A 22,487-nucleotide genomic window follows, 5' to 3' on the forward strand; every position below is an offset into this window, starting at 1 on the left:
TTCATTTAAATAATAATATTTGTTCTCCGGAGAAATAAAATAATAAAATAAATATTTACAATTATTCATCTGAATCTATTTTAATTGTGATAGATTGAAACTGTAAAATTAAACGGGATAAGGCTTTTAAATATAACGAAGAGATAAATAACTGACTAATAGTTCTATTTTTAGAGAGTAAACTATTAATCACTACCAGAATTCAATATAAAAAGACACGCAATGACTCTATTGTACTGAGTTTTCACGAAGCTCAGAAGATATTAATTTTATAATAATTTTGTCTGTCGCCACTTTTTCTCAATTCACACATGTATACATTAGTATATATTATAGTTATAGTAAAATATTACTAATTATTTTATTGTCACTAATTGTGATGTAATTTATCTTTCATTTGATATATATAATTAACAAAAAAATTCTAAAAAATTCACAAAAAAGCTATTATTTTAAAAGAAATCTACTGGCTAGTCTTAAAAAGTTCAGCGTGTACATGTAAGTAACATAAAAAACATGAAAACATTTTTTTAAATTATTCATGTCTATAGATTATATTAAACAATAAAGGTATACTTATGAAGTAGGTATACACCCCATTTAAATCCTCTTTATATTACACAAAAATTATAAAAATTTAGTTTTAATAATAATTATTTCCAGAAAAAATGTAGGAATATGATAAAATACAATTTGAATTTCATAGTTGAAATAATTATTAACAAGCGAAGGTCAGATAATAAATCAATGAACTTAACATTCTTTATTATTTTTATAAATCCATATTTATAATTTTTATGTATGAGTTTTTATCATACAAATTTACTAAATAAATGTTATTATATATATCGAGTAAATTACAGGTTATTACAAGTCTAAATGTATAATTTTTCTGTACAGATTGAAATAGTGAGTTACGCCTTTTACATTGTGTATATCGATACATCTGGTGGAATAATCAAATTCATCCAAAGCGCATCGACACGTAGCTACTTACGGAATGTATGCGCAAAAAAAAGGTTGTTTGCATTTTATTTTTGTACATTTTGTTTAATGTTTCCATAAAAATATAATGGAGCCAAATATTATGTAGAAGTTCTTTTCATAATACATAAAATGAAAATTTCAGCCATAATCTATATTTTAAACTTTGACGTAGTTTGAGTGGTTTTAGTTGATTCTATAAGATGCATTTATTAAATATTTTTGGAATTTTATGGTTATTCCACAATATTATGTATACTACACTAGGACTAAAAAACAATTTGTTCTCAAAAGTAAATACATTTAATTTATAACTACAAAAAATATCATCTAAGAATATCTAGTAGTTTATCATATTCTAAACTTATAGATTTTATGAAATTATATTACATTTATTTTACGCAACTAATTAAAATATTACGAATATAGTGTTCTAATTTGGACATATCTAAATAGACATTTCTTTAATGCACTGAAAAGAAATTGTTGAGCGTCAATGTACTTTAGTTATTGTATAATAATCCATTATAAAATACACAAAATTTTACCGATTTTAAACAGTAAAAAATGTAAAATATATCTATTATTTTTTATAACACACATTTTTTAAAATTAATTGTCTGTCGATACATAAAATTAAACACGTTTAAGTGGTTATTTTTATCCCACCTAAAAATAACATAAAAAAATGGTAAATAAAATTCTGTTAACTTTGATTATTTAATATTATTTTAAGCCAATGAATACAGTGACAGTAAATTAGTATAAATACCATATTAGTAGCGATCTATTGAGTTCCATCGGGTCGGAATTTTTCATACTAATGTTCAATTTATTTCGATTTCATTTAAATTTTCATAATAACTTTACAAATCGTTATTCATATTTCTTGATTTATATTTTTGAATAGAAAAATTATATCAAGGAATTCATTTAAGATTTTTTCTATAAGCTGCAATCGTGTTATCTTATATCCAACGCTTAATCCTACCAATTTACTTATCAATTAACATTATTACTAATTTTTTCTTATATAAAGAATTACGCATTATTATTAATTAAAAATATAATATATTAAATTTACAATTTTAAGTAATTGTTTTATGTAATCAAAGTAAATTGTTTATATTAATATATGCATATTAATAATGCATATATCTATATAAACAATTAAAAAAAGGGTAGTTCTTGTATTTCAAACTTTCAAAATCTGATGCGTTTCAAATTCTAAACTTGTAAATGTAGAGGCATCGACCCTAAACTCCCTTATTTTTAATTATCAGTTTTTCTACTCTATATTAATAATTTTTTTATGATTTTTACGCATTATATAGATTTACTAATTAATCCAGTAAAAAAACTAAGTTTTTAGAACAAAATATTTACTAAGACTGATGCAGACTTTAAATTGGTAAAATATTGATGAAGACCTCCATTTTTTATGAATAATGTCCATTATATATCCTTGAGAAAGTAAGCGGGCGATCTCTAATGAAATTATTTCTAAGTATTACTCAGAGATGTAGGAGATAAAATATTTATTTATAACAGGGTTATCTTATATTCCTAAAAGAGAAAACACAGATTAGATGATTTTTTCTTTATTTCAAAATCCACAATGTAGTAAAAAGTATAGAAAAATGTTTAACTATAAAAATACAATTTAACTACTAATATAATAGTAATGTAGTCTAAGTTTCGTATGTTATAGCTATTTGCACCTACATCGTATGAAAGTCTTGATTCCGATTTGTCAATTCCATTAATCAATGAAGAAGACTTAACTTCTCTATACTATGTAAGTGATATTATAGAAAATATAGACAATTTCTAAGTTAATTTGTGTAAGCGATACTCATATTAAATTTTTTTTAACCAAAAACATGAATGTCAACAACGGATATCTTATATCAACCGAGTCCGAATATTTTTGGTTAAATGTTACACTAATTATTTTGTAAAGAGTATATATTTTAATTTAAAAAACATGAGCTCAGTAGGGTTGCAGCATAGTATGAATGTGGTATAGTTGGGACAAGTATAGATGAAATCTGTTAGTGATTTTAATCTTAAGAACTCTACGATTTATCTGAATCTATGACGAACTTTAAACGTTTGTCTACAATCAGGACAAACGTTTAAAGTTCAAACGGTGTCCACATTGCCGCCCGCCAAGAAACGCGCAGCTGGGCATAATCTTAGTCGAACCCGAGGACCGTCTGGTGCTCAGGCGGATGACCATGCTCCGTTGGCGGTGTCACCTCTCAAAGGAAACGACGAGAGGAAAGTGGACCAGGTTATTAAGACCCGATTATTGGACAGGTGAGTGAACCGGACTCACGTTGAGATGATTTATCCTGTCACCTAAGTGATGTCTGACCAAGGCTGTTCTAACGAGTTATGGTTATATAGTTATGTGGTGCAAAGCAGTCGCGTCAACGTGCGACCATCGTTCGAATCGCCCGGGAAAGTCAGAAAGCGCTTAGAAAATGGTAGTACAGTAGGGTCGTGGCACAGTGTGGATGTGCCATAATTGGGAAAAGTATAGATGATATCTGACAATTCCCGACGTTCTGAGTCTGGTCCATGATGTTGACGAATTGGTAGGCGTAGAAGCTTGTCCAGGTGTCCGTTGAATCCGTCTTAAAAAATAAAGTGGAACGCCTGAAACAGAGGCACTCACGCGGCCCGACACAGGAGGACCTGAGTCACTAGATTAGGCCGGCGACTTAGGATTTGTGTTTATTATGATTTATTTGTTTGTGAGTTATTTTACCAACCCTGCCAAATGGTTCCTACTCTGGGATCGGGCTAACGGGTGGCGCTACCACGTTGTGAATGAGCTCTTGTCTCAACTATGTTACAACCACACTGAGTACGACCCCATTCTATTACTGTTTTTTTTTTTGTTATTGAAAATATCTTTTATTTGACTATTAAATAAAACTATATTTTCTAATGAATAATACTAATGATTGTGAAATACTAAAATCTGATTTAGATATCTGACTTTGATGGTACAACGTTAAATACGGTTTATTAAGTATAAAATGTTGGTTATGTTATCAATTGATCAATAATTTAAGAAATAAATATGTTATAGCACATGCGATTTTAAAACGTATATTATTCAGAATTTTAAGATTTAAAATGTGTTAACTATATCGTATTGTTTCCCAGTTAATTCTATAATAGAACACGTGTCTATTATTTAGATTCCTTACCTTTCTTGTCAAATAAAAGAACTTGATAAAATTTTAAACGCATTAAATTTTATTAATTAAATTAATTTAAATTTAAATGTACTAAATAGCTGAGAAGGTATCAAATTTCTTCCATATTAGTATAGTTCAAGGTTTTTATTACTGTAGTAAACAATTAAAAAATTTTAAGTAAAATAAAAATGTCATATAAAAGGAATATGAAGGGTAAGCAGGTTAATAACGATGGGAACAATAATATATAAAGCGAAACGAGTAAAATAAAGGAGGATTGACGTTTTTACTAAAAAATGTCCAGTTACGATTTAGAACGTATTAACATGTGAAACTCTGAACGGCTTAATTTATATTATGTAATATTGTTGTATTATATTTTGATTTTTTGTATTTTACGTTCCGTAAATAAAAGATAACTATGCGAAACCTGCTTTTAGTATAAATACTTAATATCCGCCGTGTTACTAAAATTGTGTACGTGTTTGTAGCTATAGTTGATATTCCTTTAGTCGATCTTAACAATTCGTATGCGAGATGGCTAGTTTTTGGGCTTAAGCGTCTATTAGTAGGTATAGTAAAAAGGTAGTTGTGCTGGTGGCTGACGAGGAGCCATTCTTCAGTCTGCTACTTTTGTGCTAGACCTTACAAGCGAGTCTAAAATCTACCTCATTAGTGGTTCATTAATTGTGGCTGACCAATGTACCCAACGGGAGAACTCGAGAAAAACGACGAATTTGATGTCTAATGTACTAATTAATTTGTGTCCCTTTTTTTGTGTCTACGTCGCTATACTACCGACATACGACGAACGCTAATAATGAACAATAAAATAATAAATATGGATAAATTTTTAAAAAAATATATATTAACTTTCATAAGATTTGAAAACCAAATTATTGATTGAGTTTGCTATCTCTTTGAATTAATTTAACATATTCAACAATTTCTGAAAGAATGAGTATATTGTACTTTATCAATCACTAGGTATAAATAAAACATTTTTATGAAGTTGGGTTTTCAGAGATAATATATTTTTAAAATGTTTTGAGTTACACATCCTGCGTATAATTGTACTTGTTTATAATCATATACAAGATCGATTGCGATTTAATTTTATATATTATTCAAAATTTTTGAAAATTGCAGTTATTGGATATACTTAAATAATTAAAGTCTCCAATTTATAATTAATTTATATAATTATTTTTAGGAAAAAAATGCTTCAGCCAATACGAATTCACAATCAAATGTAAGTGTAAACAATTATAAATATTATAATTAATTATAAAGAAACATTATGAGTTATCTTTTAGAAATATGAAAATTTTGAATTTAATTTGTTACATTTTTTTAAATTAATAATATAAAAAATAAACACATTAAATTATCTTACAAGACTATAGCATTTTTCTTAAAAAAATTTTTTATTGGGATTCCAAATATAAATTAAATTTAAAAAGCTGTAAGTAATATAATTTTCCGACCTTCGCCAATAATTTTTCCGGAGTCTGATGACCGAGTACTTTCGTTGAAAAAAAAAGTTTGAAAATCCGAGCACACTAAGTAATTTTTCCAGAAAAGCGTTTTTTCCTAGTTCTATTATATAATAAGATATAATAGGACGCGTACATGTGTTATGGGCATACAGAAAATTTGTTATTTTTCGTTAAAATTTGATGATATTCAAACGCTTGTAACGGCCAGAGTTTTGGTGGGATATCGGATTTTCGGATTTTTGGCGCTTCCTCGACACGTACAGAACGCCGTGATATGATTGCGAGTCGTAAAAAAAATAGTTAATTATAATAAAACATCATTAGTTATCTATTTGAAATATGAAAATTTTGAATTTGTTTCATTTTAACTTCGATGCGAAGCTGAGAAGGTATTGGTTTTACTAAGATGTGTTTATTTTTTTTTTGTGTCTGTTACCACTTTTTCTCAGCTCTCACCGAACCGATTTCTTTCAATGATACGTCAAAAAATCACAAATCGTATCTAGTCGAAGATATTATCCTCAAAAATTGAAAAAAATTTTCCTCGTTCCCCGTAAATGGGGGAAATCTCCAAAAAAATTACAAATTTAAAAATCGCTAATTTTCGAAATATTTTTACTTAAAATTGCCATAACTTTTTTAAAAATTACCAAATCAGTATAATTTTTTTTTATATAGATGCATGATATTATTACCTTTCATTGGGTATATATTTTTTTATATCTGATCCTTTACCTGCCCACAGGGAGGAATTTAAAATGAAATGAAAAGTAAAGTAGTAGAAGTTGCTAGGAAAAGTGACAGGATTATAGTCGTGAAATTGATATTCGAGGAAAAAGTGCTGAATGTAATAAGTCCCTATGAACCACAAGTAATGAAAAAAAGGTGGAAAGAGTATTTTGAAAAATTACTGAATGAGGGGTAGTATCCAAAAGAGACGTTAGAGGATATTTCGTGGAATGAAGGACTAGTAGATTTAATTAGTGAGAAAGAGGTATCGGAGGCTGTGGCATCAATGAAAAAGAATAAAGCAGTGGGACCAGATGAAGTATGGAAAATATTAGGCGGTGTTGGCATAAGGTGGTTGAAGGAATTTTTTAATAAAATCTTATTAGAAGGAAATATTCCAAATGAACAGAGGAATAGTATTATGGTGCTGATATTTGAAGGCAAAGATGACATACAATAGTGTGGAAATTATAAAGGCATAAAGCTTATGAGTCATAGTATGAAAATTTAGAAAAAAGTTGACACGGCACCACCCGTCGCTCTAGGCTGGCGCTCACCCGTGTCTCTCACGATATCAGCCGTCCCGCTATTAATATGACAATTGGTTGTCTCCCCGCCCTTGACACTGAGATAAGGCCGCCGCCGAATATGGATTACTGATATTGCGTTCTGTTTTCACTCCGACGTATACGGTAACTGGTGTTTCGCTGTGCACGAATTTTATTTTATTCATTTTAACACTGATTGTTGAATCATTTTATATAGCTGTTTCTTTTAATTACGGTTTTGTGCGGAACAATAATTTATATAGCTGTTATTTTTAATTACGTTTTTGTGCGGCACGATACTCATAATCATTAAGAATATAGAAATATAGATATATACATACATATATATATACTTTTATTTGAAAATGGAATTTGCCTATAGAATCTTAACATTTTGTGTGGTGTTCATCAATACATATTGGATACGCGTCAAAGTAATAGATAAGATAATAAGAAATGAGACATCAGTATCTAAAAACCAGTTTGGATTTATTCCTGGTAGTCAACATTTTAGCTATTATTTTGTGTGAGGCATCAATAAGAAAAGTAGTCGCGAAGAGGTACATTAATATAATAGAGGATATGTATGATGGCACTTGTACCAGTATAAAAAGTAAGGGGGGAGTAACAGAAGGTTTACAGCTAATAGTAGGAGTGCATCAGGGTTCTGCTTAAAGCCCTTACTCATTTTCTATAGTAATGGATGAAATCGAGGAGAGAAGAATCGGAAGCCGTAATAACAGTTAAAGAAATGAATGTTGAAGGAAAAAGAGGTAGAGGAAGACCAAAAAAGAGATTGAGGGATGTTATTGAATGCGATATGAGGACAGCTGATGTGAGCGTAGATGATCGTAGGAGATCGTGTCATGTGAAAGTTTAGGATAAGTATGGCTGACTCAAAGTAGTTGGGATTAAGGCAAGGAAGAAGAAGAAGAGAACTATTTTTGTTAAGTTATTCCAAACATAATATCAGCTACCTCTAATTTGTATTAATTCACTTTAGAAATCATAATTATGTTGTTATTGATGTTAAAGTATTGGGAAGTGTTGGGTTTTTTTTCCCTTCATAGAAAAATATTTTTACGCTACTATACCGTGGCGAGGAAGAAGAAGTAGAAAAAGAAGAAGAAGAAGAGTAGTCAAATACTAAATTAATTATATCTTTTAAAAATAGTTAATGATAATATTTATGTATAATGTCTTAGTTAATGGTTTAAAATAAATTTCTTAGTATATTTTTTCTTAGTATTAAGTTATAATATTAAAAAAAATTAACAATCAATACATATATGATTCTCAGAATATCTCAATTTATATTTATTTTTTAAATAATTTTGTAATTAACTTTTACTGAATATTATAGACTAGTGTGAAACACATTACAGAAAGTCATACAAGTAAAAAGGGTCAATTGGTTTTGGTTTTTAAATATCTTATAGCTGATCACCGTTTTCAACCAGTTGATTCGGAGTGGCGGAAAAATATAAGTAGAAAATTAGATTTCAAAACATTAACACCTATCACTCTTATTAATTGTAATAAACAGTTGAAATCTCCAAAATTGAATAATGAAGAAAATGTCGTTTGGAGAGATAACAAATATTATAAAATAATATCTTATTTATTTAGTGGGACATATAAGAATTACAAACTTTTACGTGAAAAGGTTTTAAAAGTAATAATATAATATGAATATATGTTATAATCATAATCATACTATTTTAATAAGTATTATTCATAGTGAAGCTTAAAGTTTGGTAATATTTTACGAAACAAAAAAAATAATGATTAATAAAACATTGAATTTTACGAATGAAGGTGTGTAAAGCAAAAATATTCTATGAGATTATATTATTAAAAGAGTAAAACAAAACTGTAGGATGGTAGCATTCCATTAAAACCAAAAAAATATTTTTATAAATAATAACTAGGGCTAGGAATTATATACATTAAAAATTTTAATTGAGACAATTTCGAGGGTCCAAAGTTTGTGCAATTCTGTCATAGGATTTTAAAGTAGTATAGATATATTATTCGTTTTACGTGGTGGGTAATCCCCTACCACCTACAAAACTGTAATCTTGATAACAACTCATTTTAAGTCAATCGATAAATTTTTGTACTGGCTAATGGTGTGTCCAGAATAACTTAAAAAATTATAATGCGTATAATTCCTAGGCTTCTTGATAACTAAAAGAAACCTAATATAAACGAAACTCGGCATAGGTTTGAATAAAAGAAAAACTTTATTTTTACGAATTAATATGGGTGCTGGAACTATTTTAAACAAGGAGTCAAACATTTTATAACTGAAATTTGGTTCTCTTGATTATTTTATAGCAAACGTGAGAGGTAAAAAATTTTCAATTCTAAATCAACTGATATAGATTTGTACTGGCTGATAGTGTGTTCATAATAACTTAAAAAAATTATAAATGTGTATAATTCAAAGCCTTCATATTAACTATAAGGAAATAAAAATCAAAATTTTTTAGCAGAATAATTTTTTAAATTAAAAATATATTTATAATATTAACTCAAAACTAAGAAATATTTAACATTTTTAATTCATAAAGCTACAAAAAACAACTATAAAGACGCGTATTATACGTAAATATATAAACGTAATTTGCTAGACTAAATTTACAATGTAATAACTTGAATTTGAATGTAATATAATAACTAATTTTGTTGAGTTGGACTCAATTACTAGATAAATATAAGGAAAGGTGCCGTGGTGCATGTTGTTTGCTGACGATATAGTATTAATAGGAGAAAATAGGGAAGAAATTAACCAAAGGCTAGAGGTGGGGATATCAGCTATTGAAAAAAAGAGTTTAATAATAAGTAGAAGTAAGACAGAGTCTATAGAGTACGATTTTGAAAAGGAAAACACGAGGTAGGTGAAATGAGGATGTCAGTGACAATAAGCGAGGATGTGATTGGAGAGGTGGAGAGTTTTAAGTAATTAGGGTCAGTTGTGCAAAAGAGTGGTGGTATTGACGAGGTTGTAAGACACAAAATAAAGCGCGGGTGGTTGAAGTGGAGAGATGCGTCTGGTATCTTATGCGATAAAAGAATTCCAATGAGACTGAAAGGTAAATTTTACAAGACTGTAATAAGGCCAGCTATGATGTATGGTTCAGAGTGTTGGGCTGTTGATAAGAAAGTCGAGCATAGAATGAGTGTAGCAGAGATGAGAATGCTTAGATGGATAATTAGAGTGACTAGAGAAGATAGGATAAGAAATGAGCATATAAGAGGGAGTATAGGTGTAGCATCAATGTGGATAAGATTAGAGAAAATAGACTTAGATGGTTTGGTCATTTTATGAGGAGAGAAGAATCGTAAGCTGTAAGAACAGTTAAAGAAATGAATGTTGAAGGAAAAAAGAGGTAGAGGAAGACCAAAAATGAGATTGAGGGATGTTATTGAATGCGATATGAGGACAGCTGATGTGAGCGTAGATGATGTATGTTCTGAATTATACATTTTTATTAAAAATGCAAATTTTTAAATAGTAAAATAGTTAAAATACATTAGTCGTGTGCGAACATCAAAGTTGTTTCCCTCATTATATGCGGGTACGCATGCGCACACGAGCAGTTTTTGGACGACCGGCAGCGGCGTCAATATAGTAAAATATTAGTATACTACTATATTGGTAATTTATTTTTAGAATTAACTTCGTGTACACTCATCTTTATTGATATAATCACTATTATTATTATTATTTTCATTTCTATTTTCACTGCGACCTTTAAAATAATATGTGTATTGTGTTTNAAAATAGTTAAAATACATTAGTCGTGTGCGAACATCAAAGTTGTTTCCCTCATTATATGCAGGTACGCATGCGCACACGAGCAGTTTTTGGACGACCGGCAGCGGCGTCAATATGGTAAAATATTAGTATACTACTATATTGGTAATTTATTTTTAGAATTAACTTCGTGTACACTCATATTTATTGATATAATCACTATTATTATTATTATTTTCATTTCTATTTTCACTGCGACCTTTAAAATAATATGTGTATTGTGTTTTATTTCATTATATTTACTTTGACAATTTTTCATACCTATGACTAGCGGTATTAAATTTAAAGTCCCACCCCTATGAACAGCACCCACCAGTCACAACTGCTACTATATAATCTTACCACAAAATAACATGATCTTAGAAAATAAAAATTGTTTAATTTAATCCAGATCTTTACAAATAATATTTTTTTTAGTCATAATTTTTTCGACAGATTCATTTGTGGAGGTGCATGAAAGGATATTTCCGTACTTATATTTATTAATTAATTAACTAATGAACTAACTTAAGTTCTTAAACATATTTGACAAAAATTTTAAAAATTACATATTGCTACGAAAAACATTGCATAATAACTATAATATTCCTGGGTTATCATTGGTTTAATGTAATGTTAAAAATGTACCTAACAATAGATATCATAGTAATTTGTCCCAAATATGACGCGTTTTAACTAAACCGTGACCCAAATGTGTTGTGCTTTTGTTTTTTGATTACGTTTTGAAAAACATTTTGTTTTAACCTTTATAATTTTAATATTATTCATAACACATCATTGCCCTGTAATAAACTCAGTAGCATAATTATAAAATAAAAATGTGTACTTTTTTCTATTAATTTATCAATTTATTTTACAGGCAATAAATGAAAACGAAAATATTATTAATTTATTAGGAGGTTTTGACAAAAAAGAAAAATATTTTAAGGATGGAAAATTTAATACAACTGGTATTCTTTTTATTAATATTTAAATAAAAAAGATTTTGGTTACTCGACAAATTTAATATTCATGATATCCCAATTTTTGAGATATGATAAAACATACAAATTGATTAACTATATATTTATACTCACGCAATATCTTCAAAACCCTAAAATATTTCCAAAAGTTAATTATTATTGTAAATGTGCTGCTATGTTCTAAAATTATCAAAAAAATAGGTACTATCCCCCTCTGTTCTTTTTAAAATAGTATTAGTTTAGTCTTTTAAATAGAAACATATATAAAGTGTTCAGAAAGTAAAGGATTTCTATTGTTCTCATTGTTTGTAACAATTGACCTGTTACCTTACTTACTGAACACCTTGTATGTTCAACTAGCTTAAAAATAATGAAATGATTTAATTAGAAAACTTTTGGACTAATAAAAGTTATTAACAGTTTTATACTTGGGCGTCTATTTTTAAATTGTTCGTTCACAAACGTATACGTTATGATTTTATCTTATGTATGTTTATATGGTAAACGCTGTGACGAGCATGTAGGTTCGTAATAGAACGGTGTGTCAAATGCGATGTTGGTGAGTTGCGGTTCAAATTTTTTTGGGGTATGTATCAGCCTATAAGCGTTACCCAAGAAACATCACCAAGAGGTTGGTTGTGTAATTCTTCAATGGAACCTGTTAGTAGAGGGTACTCAAATAAACGTGCAAGATGAATATTGTGTCATTTTTTAAAATCCGAGTGAATAAGTTTTGTTGATTTGCACGAAATACTATCTAATACTTTATTTTTCAAAGAATTACTCAAAATATTCTTACTATTTAGGACATTTTCATTAGTTTTACCGTGGCTGTAATCACTATAACTATCTACTATTTTATCTGTAGGAGATAATTTCAAATACACTTACAATTTTTTACACAGCAAGATTATCTCTGTGCATCATCTTTAAGTGTTTTGTGAAAACGAAATTTGAAGTCTTCGTACTTAATAAGCGGTTTTTATTTTTAACTCCATTGTAACTGAATTCAAACTAAAAGTGTAAATGTAAAATGCTATACTGTAATATGAATGCTGAAAAGTGAATAACTATAATTATAAATTCTACAATTACTCGGGTCGGATTTTACCGTTATACGATATTGTAATTAAAAATGTCGGCCACAGCCAACAATAAGTATAAAATTTATATGATCTAACTTAAATTAAATATAATTTTTTACTTATTTTGGCTCCTCAAAGTTAGGAATAGCTTTTTTGAATTTTTGAAAACTTGAAAATTTGCATAAAAAGTAGAACTTTTTCAACCTAACCTTTGAAAATGTTCCGGGAATACTGCGTCTTTTAAATATATGTTAAAATAAAGCTTATTTTATGTACTAGAAGTCCAAAAAAAAAAAAATGTCTACTGAAGACCTATTTTCTATGTGCAAATGGCAGTCGAAGTAGAACAAAAAATAGGAGTTAATTATGCTTTTGGAATAATCCACCAATTTCTTAAAATTAAACACTATCCGGGTATTTTTTTATCATACCTCGTACAAGGGGCGTTCAAAACTTGAAACATACGTATAAAATGTAGAACTTTTTCAACTTAATTTTTGAAAATGTTCTGGAAATACTGCCACCTTTGAATATTTGTTAAATGAAAACTTACATTATGTACTATAAGTTAAAAAAAAAAATTTGTCCAAAACGCGACGACCTATCTTCTATGTGCAAATGACCGTCAAAATTGAACAAAAAATGTAATTTCCGTGTAAATAAACAATGTTATTGTGGTACTTAAGACAAAAGATAGGAGTTAATTTTACTTTTGGAATAATCAACCAATATCTTAAAATTAAACACTATCTACAGCTTTGCATTGAAGTGTTTCTTATGACAGTGATTTTAATCACTGTCAGATATCATTTATACTTGTCTCATTATGCCACGTCCATACTGTGCCATGACTCCACTATGCTAACGTTTTTTTTTTATAATAAAATGTATTTATTATAATAATTACTGTAATAATTAATTCTGTTGTAATAAAAAACATACATTTAAGAAAATGTTTGAAATTTACAAACAAAATTTTTTAGTTAAATATTAAAAATTACTAAAAATAATATATTTATCTACATATAATATACAATTTTTAAACAATATCAAATAAAGTAGATCATTAAATTTTATTATTAAAATTTGTTAGGTTTAATCTGTATTTTACTTTCGCATATTTTTTTTATTGTAAAATATTATATTTTAATAGTAAATTTATAATACAAAATTTTTATTTAAATTATTACAATAAATTTCAAACAATCGTAGAGCGTAAACGTTTATTGAGCATTAAAATTTTTATCGTATAACTTATAAAACAATAAAATCCGTTAGTAGAACGGACGATTCAAAAATAGGCCCAAGGCCGGTCGCAGTAGTGTTGTGGATAATTTGGGTAATATTTATTAGAACAACGGTAAAACTGATGAAAATGAATAGGAATATTTTGAGTGATTCTTTGAAAGAAAATAAAGTATTTCATGCAGACCAATAAAACTTATTTACTCGGAATTAAAAAAAGGGAATATACCAAATTCAAGATCCTCAAAAAATCCTTGGGCAAATCGTATTTCATTTAAGGATTGGGTGACAATTCAACAACATCAGGAGTAGCACAGCCTAGGAAATATTTACTTATTAAACAATAAACTGCAAACAATCGTGGAACATGAACGTTCAATAATATTTTGTACGTATAACTATTAGAACAATAGAATCCATTTGGCGAACGTTTTCGTTTGCAAAACAACAGAACTTTGATCGTATACCTAATAAAATAACAGAATCCAATAGAAAAAATAGAACGGATGATTCAAAAATATATGTATATAAAATAAAAAATGAAGCAATTTTATCAAATTTTGATAGTTTACAATTATTTATAGCTTCCAATACATAGTAATATTAGAGCTCAATAATTATCTTTTATTACTGTTATTATTTTTAAAAAGAAGTTTGTAGGAATGGTGCAACAAGTTTTGAGCGTATACGACAATCAACAAGGACTGATGCCATAATTTTAAAATATAATTTTAATCTTAACTAAATTAATAAATAGTACTTAAGAGTATCCTGACAGTTATGAAAATTTATTAAAAAATTAACATACAAGTTAAAATAGCTTCCTTAAGAAAATCTTGCTTGAATATGCTTTTGTAAAACTAGTGAATGTCAAAATGGTCATCCATCAATATCATTAATTTATATCTAGTCAAAAAATTCATATTTTTCCTTAATACTTTTTGGACATTCACTAAAGCCAAATAACTATCCTTCTTATAACAAATATATTAATTATCACTAAATATTTTGATACCATTTTGTTTTTACGTAGGCATGGTCCAAATAATAGCTACAAGTTTTGTTATTGAAACAAGCATATATGTATATTATAATAATTGGAAAAAGTGGGTATACATTCCTAAAGACATCTTTACTCAAGATTTTTCTAAAATAAATGAAGAAAAATGTATTTATATTTTCGCTTCACGAGATAAATTTTTTAATTATTCGTTAATTGAAGATGTATGTGACTAATAAAGAACTGTCGACACTGCTTTTCAACTTTTCTTGCTAATGTTTTATAAATATATACAGAGTAACTTATTTAACATAAACATTAACATAAACGTTTAGATTTAAAATAAAAAATAATGTTGATAATAAATATTTGATTTTTTATTAGTTACACAATTTCTTGATTTATCATTTTTTAATTTGTCTTAAGCACCATCCCTAATGCCATATAAGGATACCAACTTTGATTCTGTAAATGAATAAACGTACATATATAGCTAGTTTACATAATAGAAAATTAATTAATTAAGAAAATGACAAATTTATTTATTTATTTATTTAGACGGGCATTAGAATAATAATAACATATAACAATAGGTAGTGTTCGGGTGAACGCTCAAGTTGGTCATACTGATAGTGTATCAGCTGGTGATAACACTCCACTCATCGGAAGCTTGGCCGTTATGATTTTGTATTTACTCTCTCGAGATCTGTCGCCTTAATGCCTTTGGTTTTGAAAAACAATGTTAAACAAAACTAACATTGTTTTTCTCGCTCTCGTTGTTCGTTGTTCATATCTCATAAGTATATCATACTGAATCATTGATATTCTTACGAGACGCAAGATATTGATATTGATGTTCGTAAGAGTTTTTATCACAACATTTTTGCCGTGCAGTTGACGGTAATAGTTGATTACGATAATGAACAAAAAATAAAGTCAAATAGCAAAATTTTTATTATTATTTAATAAAAATATATTATACTTATACTACTAAAATGGTCGAAAAAAGAAAAGGTGGCGCTACTCGTCAACGAGAAAAAAGTAAAAAGTTATTGGTAGCAGCTGGTTCTTCCTCTCAAAATATTATTAACATGTTAAAAAAAATTGGAAAAAATGAAAAGTTTTGTAAGTAACAATTAAAATTAGTCTATGATGAATGTATTCAAATATTAATCTAGTATAGTAAAGGTGGATCATAAAAAATCGATCTTCGAAATTTCGAGAACCATTTAAACTCTATTATACATATTAAAATGGGAATTTTATGGAAATTTGAAATTTTTAAAAAATATTTTTCTGGTTGCTCAACATGTTTTTAGTATTTTGACCAAAAATATGACAAGCATATCAAAATAGTTTGATTTTTACTGTAGAATACAAAATTTTTAGTTCCAAAATTTTAAGTCTAAAATTAATAGCGTGGATATCATAATTAGCGTCATTATATAGTATATTTCTAGTAGGTCTCAAGTAAGCTTAAAATTTTTTAAAATATATTTTTTTTATGCAATTTGGCTGATATTTATGTGTATTATAAGTAGAAACAAAATTCTTTACTAATCTTAAAATCTTAAACCTTTTAGCTTCGATGCAAAACTGATAAAGTATTAATTTTAGCATGATGTATTTATTTATTTTTTTTGAGTTGAAAAAAAGTAGTGACACTACTTTTTCTAAGCTCTCACCGAATTGATTTCTTTCAACGATACGTCAAAAGATCACAAATGGTATCAAATTGAAGACATTACTCTCAAAATTTGAAAAAATTCCCTCGTTTTCCGTAAATGGTAAAACGCCAAAAACTTACGATTTTTAAAATCGGTAAATTTCGATTTTTTTTTTAAATTGCCATAACTTTATGAAATGAACGAATCAAAATAAATTTTTTTTTATATTGAAACCTTAGATAATGATCTGACACTTAACTTGCTCACAGAAAGGGATTTAAAATAGCAAAACTCACTTTTCAACATAAGTTTTAAAATGTTTCGGAATTACTGCATCCTTTAAACATATGTTAAATTAAAGTTTATTTTACGCACTATTAATTAAAAAACGGTAGCACAGTGGGGTCACGGTACAGTATGGAAGTGGCAAAGTTAGGATAAGTATAAATGATATCTGACAGTGATTAAAATCACTATCATAAGAAACACTTCAATGCAAAGCTGTAGATAGTGTTTAATTTTAAGAAATTAGTAGATTATTTCAAAAGCAACAATAACTCTTATTCCCTTAATTTTATCCCGATTAGTTATTTGATTTATTATTAAAATATATGAATAAATAATAATTATTATAATTAAATTTAGTATGAAATTGATATTGAATAATTTAATATTGTAAATTTTACGGAGATATTATAAAAATAATAAAGAAGTTATATTTCTTTATTTTTAACGCACATAAAAATGTAAAGGGCTTGATACAATATTTTCACATAAAAAATGTTTGTTATTTATAACAAAGTTATAAGTTTTATACACTGGACTACAAGGAACTTTCATCAGAAACAAAAATATACTTTTCTAAATCAACTTTTTGCAATGTTTCAAATGTGCAATTAGAATTTTTCTATCACTTTTAAGTTATAATATTAACAATATTATTAAAAAATAAGTATTTACATATAAAAAAATAATTACGAACAAAAAAAAATTGTTTTAAATTAATATTGATTTTGATTATTAATATGTTAACAATAAGGAAAATGACATAATGAAACTATTTTTTTAATCCTTTAAAATTGATTTTTGTGAAAATTTATAATTAAAAAAAATAATATGGTAATATATTACCATAACTTTCAATTCAATTTGCAAATTAGAAGTGACATCATTAAATAGGAAATTTTATAAAAATTTAAAATTTGTATCGTTAAGATTGATATGCAGTTAGGAAATTGTATAATAACTATTTATAGTAAATTTATCAGAAAAGCTCAAGATTTTTTTGCATTTTGATCGTAATAGATAACTTAAATAGAAGTAACAGTAATCAATTCCTAGTAACTTTTAATGTTTAAAAAGATTCTACAATTGAAATATGAACTGAATTAATTTTAATAATTTATAGTCTAGAATAAATATAATATTATAGTCTAGTAGTAGCACACACAAATACAGTAGAGAAACCCAGCACAGTTACGTATGAATTATTAATAATTATATTTTAATTAAATAAAAAACCCAGCACAGTGGTGACGTGGCATAGTTGGATCAAGTATATTGATTTCTGGCAGTGATTAAAATCATTATCAAAAAAAAACGCTTCGATGCAAATCTTTAGATAGTGTTTAATTATAAAAAATTGGTGGATTATTCCAAAAGCTACATGATCTCTAATTCCTTTATAATATCTTAATTAAGATAAAGTATGTCGAATAAAAAAGGGATATAAATATTATTTCTCATAAAAAAATTGCGTTGAGTTCATACACTTTTTAATAAGTTATAGCATTATAAAGTAAAAAATGTAAAATATAAAATCGACAATTTTCACTTAAAAATAGCATCGGTAGCCATTTTCACCGTGAAGACAAAATAAAGTCCGAATATTTTTTTTTTTAATAAAGTACATTACATTAGCTTTAATTTAAGATATATATAAAAGTGTCAGACTTTCCGGAACACTTTCAAAAGCTAAGTTGAAAAATTAAATTTTTTGTGAAAAAGTTGTTAGTTGAAAAAAAATTATATTGATTTGGTAATTTTTAAAAAAGTTTTGGCAGTTTTAAGTAAAAAAATTCAATAAAAATGTCGAAATTTAGCGATTTGTAATTTTTTTGGAGATTTTCCACATTTATGGAGAACGAAGGAATTTTTTTTAATTTTTGAGGATGTTTTCGACTAGATACGATTTGTGATTTTTTGACGTATTATTTATCAAAATCGGTCCAGAGAGAGCTGAGATGATTGAGCGTTCATAGAAACAGAAAAAAAAAACACATCATAGTAAAATTAATACCTTATCAGCTTCGCATCGTAGCTAAAAAAAAAATCATCGGGTTCGAAACTCATTTACGAGAGGCTTCATATGCCGAACAAGAAATCGGTTCGATAATTGGATTCGCCAATCGAAAAAAAACGTGGGGGCTTTGTGCCATATTTTTCGTATATTGAGCGCCCGACGATTTTTTTCACAATAATACTAGTATTTTTCGTTCATTATTGTTTTAAGCTTATTTTTAACTTTTTAGTTCGATATGCTAAAAAACTGAAAAAACACACTTTTAGTTTTTTCATTTTTTTTAAATTATATTTTAATATGAATCGCCGTCTATGTTTTGTTACTATGTAGTAGGAGAAGGTTATGGCCTTGACGACGCCACATCATAATTATTGAACAGCCCAACCGGTAAACGACGAAATAAGCTGAAAACGACCTTAATATTTAGAATTTTGAGAAGACTAAAATGTTGGCTGGCATACGATAAAATGAAAAATCAAGCCATGCAATTATTACAAATCACTCTAACTTTCGGTCCCAATTAATTCGTCGAATAAAGCATTTCATTTATATTTTTTGGAGTTTTTGATTTAACCGCATATCAGTTGAAGAAAGCCGATTCATCCAAAACGTGTACAACACGTATTCCACTCACTGAATGCATGCGCAAAATGTTTGAATTTAATTTTGTACAATTTGTTTAATGTTTGCATAACAATATACTTAAGCCAAATATTATGTAACAGTTCTTTTCATAATACATATTTTTAATTGAAAATTTTTGCCATTATCTATAATTTAAAACTTGACGTGGTTTGAGTAGTTTTAAGTTGATTCTATAAGATGTTTTTATTAAATATTTTCGGAATTCTATGGTTATCCCATAATATTATACTTATTACAGCAATACCTAAAAATAATTGGTTCTCGAAGGTAAATAAATTTAAATTTAATTTATAACTACCAATTTAAATTTCCTAAGAATTCTTAACCTGTTTTATTACCTTCTAATCTTATACGTTTTATAAAATTATTGTCCATATATTTTATGAAAAAATTATAATATCACAAATTTAGATTGTAGTATTCTATGTTAATTTCTTAACAGAAATTTCTAATTAAAATATATTCTTAAATATATTGAAAAGAAATTTTTGGAAAAAACTTCAATAAAACATTGTTATTAATAATAGTTATAAATTTAATTACATTTAAATATCATAGTTAAACGCAAAACATAATATTATTAAATAAAAACTTTATCACTTTAGGAATTATTAGTAATAATAATAATTCATATTACGTGTATTATACCACGTATCAAATTTCGATTTCGTTTATACATTTTATTTTTTTTTCCGTTCTCATCAGCCCATTAAAGGTTATCGTGGCCTTCTCCAAAGATGGAAGGTAGTTTCTTAACCATTTATACTTCGGGACGTGTGATTAGTCCATCGCCGGAGAGAGGTATGGCGACTTCAATTACCGAAATAATCTCTCGTTCGGCAAATGAAGCCACCCGTGACTGAGTTTCGAACCCGAGGAAGTGCGCGTCAAACACTGCCGCGTTACCGACTCGGCCACACCGTCCCTCTTTATATTTTATTTGAATGAGTTTATATTCGATTTTAATTTTAAATCAATTATCGATATTTTATTTTTGGATTTTCAATTTTGATATCGATTATTTTTGATACTTAATTTTATTTTATATATCATAATGTACAATGATTATAGTATTATTATTTATTAACATGAGAGCAATTTTTTATACCAGTTTATATATCGTATCCGAATTGAAAATATATTTATTAGACGGGTCTTAATACTTTATATGTCTCGACATAATTCTATCCAATAAAGGTGATAATTTCAATTAGATATTCACAAAAAGGATTATAAAGAAATTTAATAAATTTTATGATTGTCAGTTGTCGTAAATAATACATTATTATCATATCGCTTATTAGCTTTACAAATGAATGAAGTCTTTTGGTCCTAACTGACTCAACTATAAACCTTTTTCCTAAAACACTACTAAGGGGTATGTCCATCAACTGTCAGCCATAACCCTAAAGAGTAATAAGACTAAGGCCAAAAGTGTCATTTTTTAAAAGTTGCTAAAATTTTTTTTTTTTAGCAAATCATATTAATAGCATACTTAATGGTTTTAATACAAATTTATAAGGTCTTAAGTTGATTTAGTGAAGGTGTAAAGCTATTTTAATGTTATACTTCTAAAATTTNGTGAAGGTGTAAAGCTCTTTTAATGTTATACTTCTAAAATTTATCCGTTTTCGGTAATTTTGAGTTTATTCTTGTACATTTTTTTTTATGCCTTAAAACATAATTTAAAATTAAAATTTTTTTTTTCCTGTTAAAAAAGATATCCTTTTTCAAATGAAAAAGAAAAACAAAATTTTTTTTATTTTTGTGGAACTTAACAAATTTATACTCAAAAAAAAATTCGAATTTTTTCGTTTTTTTCTCTAGTTTGCTCGTTTAAAGAGATTAATTAAAAATTACGCAAAATTACACGTTAATCCATTCATGTGGCTTGTAGAGCAAGTCATCAGCTACACTATATAAAAAAAAAATTTTTGAGCTCGATAATATTTGAACTGTACATACTGCATTTACCTAGAATAAACGAGTATTTCCCTAAAAATCGTATGTTTTACAGGATTTTTACTCTAGTTCTATAAATAAAATAAGTCATTATTTATTATTAATTGTTATACGATTACATTGATATATAAATATGAATATTTTAGTTTTATCCATGTCAAAAATAATTATGCCATTGATAAATTCATGTCTGAAAATGAATCATTTAATTGACTATTTAATTCATCTTCTTTATAGTTGTATTATATTAATAATGTAAAATATATGGTATAATTAGATGAGCGTCCCCGTATTTAATTAATATTTTACAGGCACTTTTTTAAATTTATATATATATATATATATATTTACAAGAATAATCTAAACCGATCCGACCTGTTGTCTTCTACTCAGCACGTCCGTGACTCCGCTAACAGATGACCACCGCAATAAAAACACACAGTTCTATATCATGAGATAAAGGACAATAATCCGAGTGATTTTTGAAACCTATTTGTCTTGCTAATTGCACATTATTAGTTAATGGCAAAAAACACTGCCGGAATTTAACAATTTTCAAACCGTCGAATATTTTCTTTTCGGTCACCGACACTTTATTAAGGGAAATGGAGAGGATTAAATAACAAACAATAACACAATTACCTCATGTAAAAAATCTCGCCAAAAGACAAAAAAAGGCGAGAGAATAAAATCGAAAATAATCGACACATATCCCAGCGATCTAACAACTGGTTTTTGACATGCGCCGTCACTATTCGACAGTTCAACAGATTGGTGGTTGAAACGGCTGATAAGAACCATTGTCTCCGCCACGCTTTGTT

At 27.4% G+C, this 22,487-nt stretch overlaps 2 protein-coding genes across 7 annotated transcripts in view; both read left to right on the forward strand.

The window, feature by feature from the left end:
- The first annotated feature begins 102 nt into the window (after positions 1-102).
- On the forward strand, positions 103-15,401 carry LOC126904266 (uncharacterized). 4 transcript variants are annotated; one of them, XM_050683157.1, is made up of 7 exons: positions 103-498; positions 901-1,019; positions 2,696-2,782; positions 5,413-5,451; positions 8,339-8,650; positions 11,658-11,748; positions 15,124-15,401. In XM_050683157.1, exons 2-7 carry the CDS (start codon positions 1,005-1,007, stop codon positions 15,324-15,326), a joined length of 747 nt encoding a protein of 248 aa, XP_050539114.1. In that variant the 5' UTR covers positions 103-498; positions 901-1,004; the 3' UTR covers positions 15,327-15,401. The 4 variants fall into 4 exon arrangements, with proteins under 4 accessions (XP_050539114.1, XP_050539115.1, XP_050539116.1 ...); XM_050683158.1 differs by lacking the exon at positions 103-498 and having other exon boundaries at positions 764-1,019; XM_050683156.1 differs by lacking the exons at positions 103-498; positions 901-1,019 and adding an exon at positions 1,125-1,277.
- Positions 15,402-19,790: 4,389 nt separating this feature from the next.
- LOC126904268 (uncharacterized) overlaps positions 19,791-22,487 on the forward strand; it is a 52,354-nt gene continuing 49,657 nt past the window's right edge. Inside the window, exon 1 of one of the 3 annotated variants that reach the window (XM_050683164.1) lies at positions 19,791-19,971. In XM_050683164.1, the coding sequence (XP_050539121.1) occupies positions 19,882-19,971 (90 nt within the window). In that variant the 5' untranslated portion in view covers positions 19,791-19,881. The remainder of the gene's footprint in view (positions 19,972-22,487) is intronic. The other 2 variants (XM_050683166.1, XM_050683165.1) reach the window with 2 other exon arrangements.

The sequence above is a fragment of the Daktulosphaira vitifoliae genome, unplaced genomic scaffold (assembly GCF_025091365.1).
Source record: "Daktulosphaira vitifoliae isolate Bord-2020 unplaced genomic scaffold, ASM2509136v1 Scaffold_4, whole genome shotgun sequence".
Lineage (NCBI taxonomy): Eukaryota > Metazoa > Arthropoda > Insecta > Hemiptera > Phylloxeridae > Daktulosphaira > Daktulosphaira vitifoliae.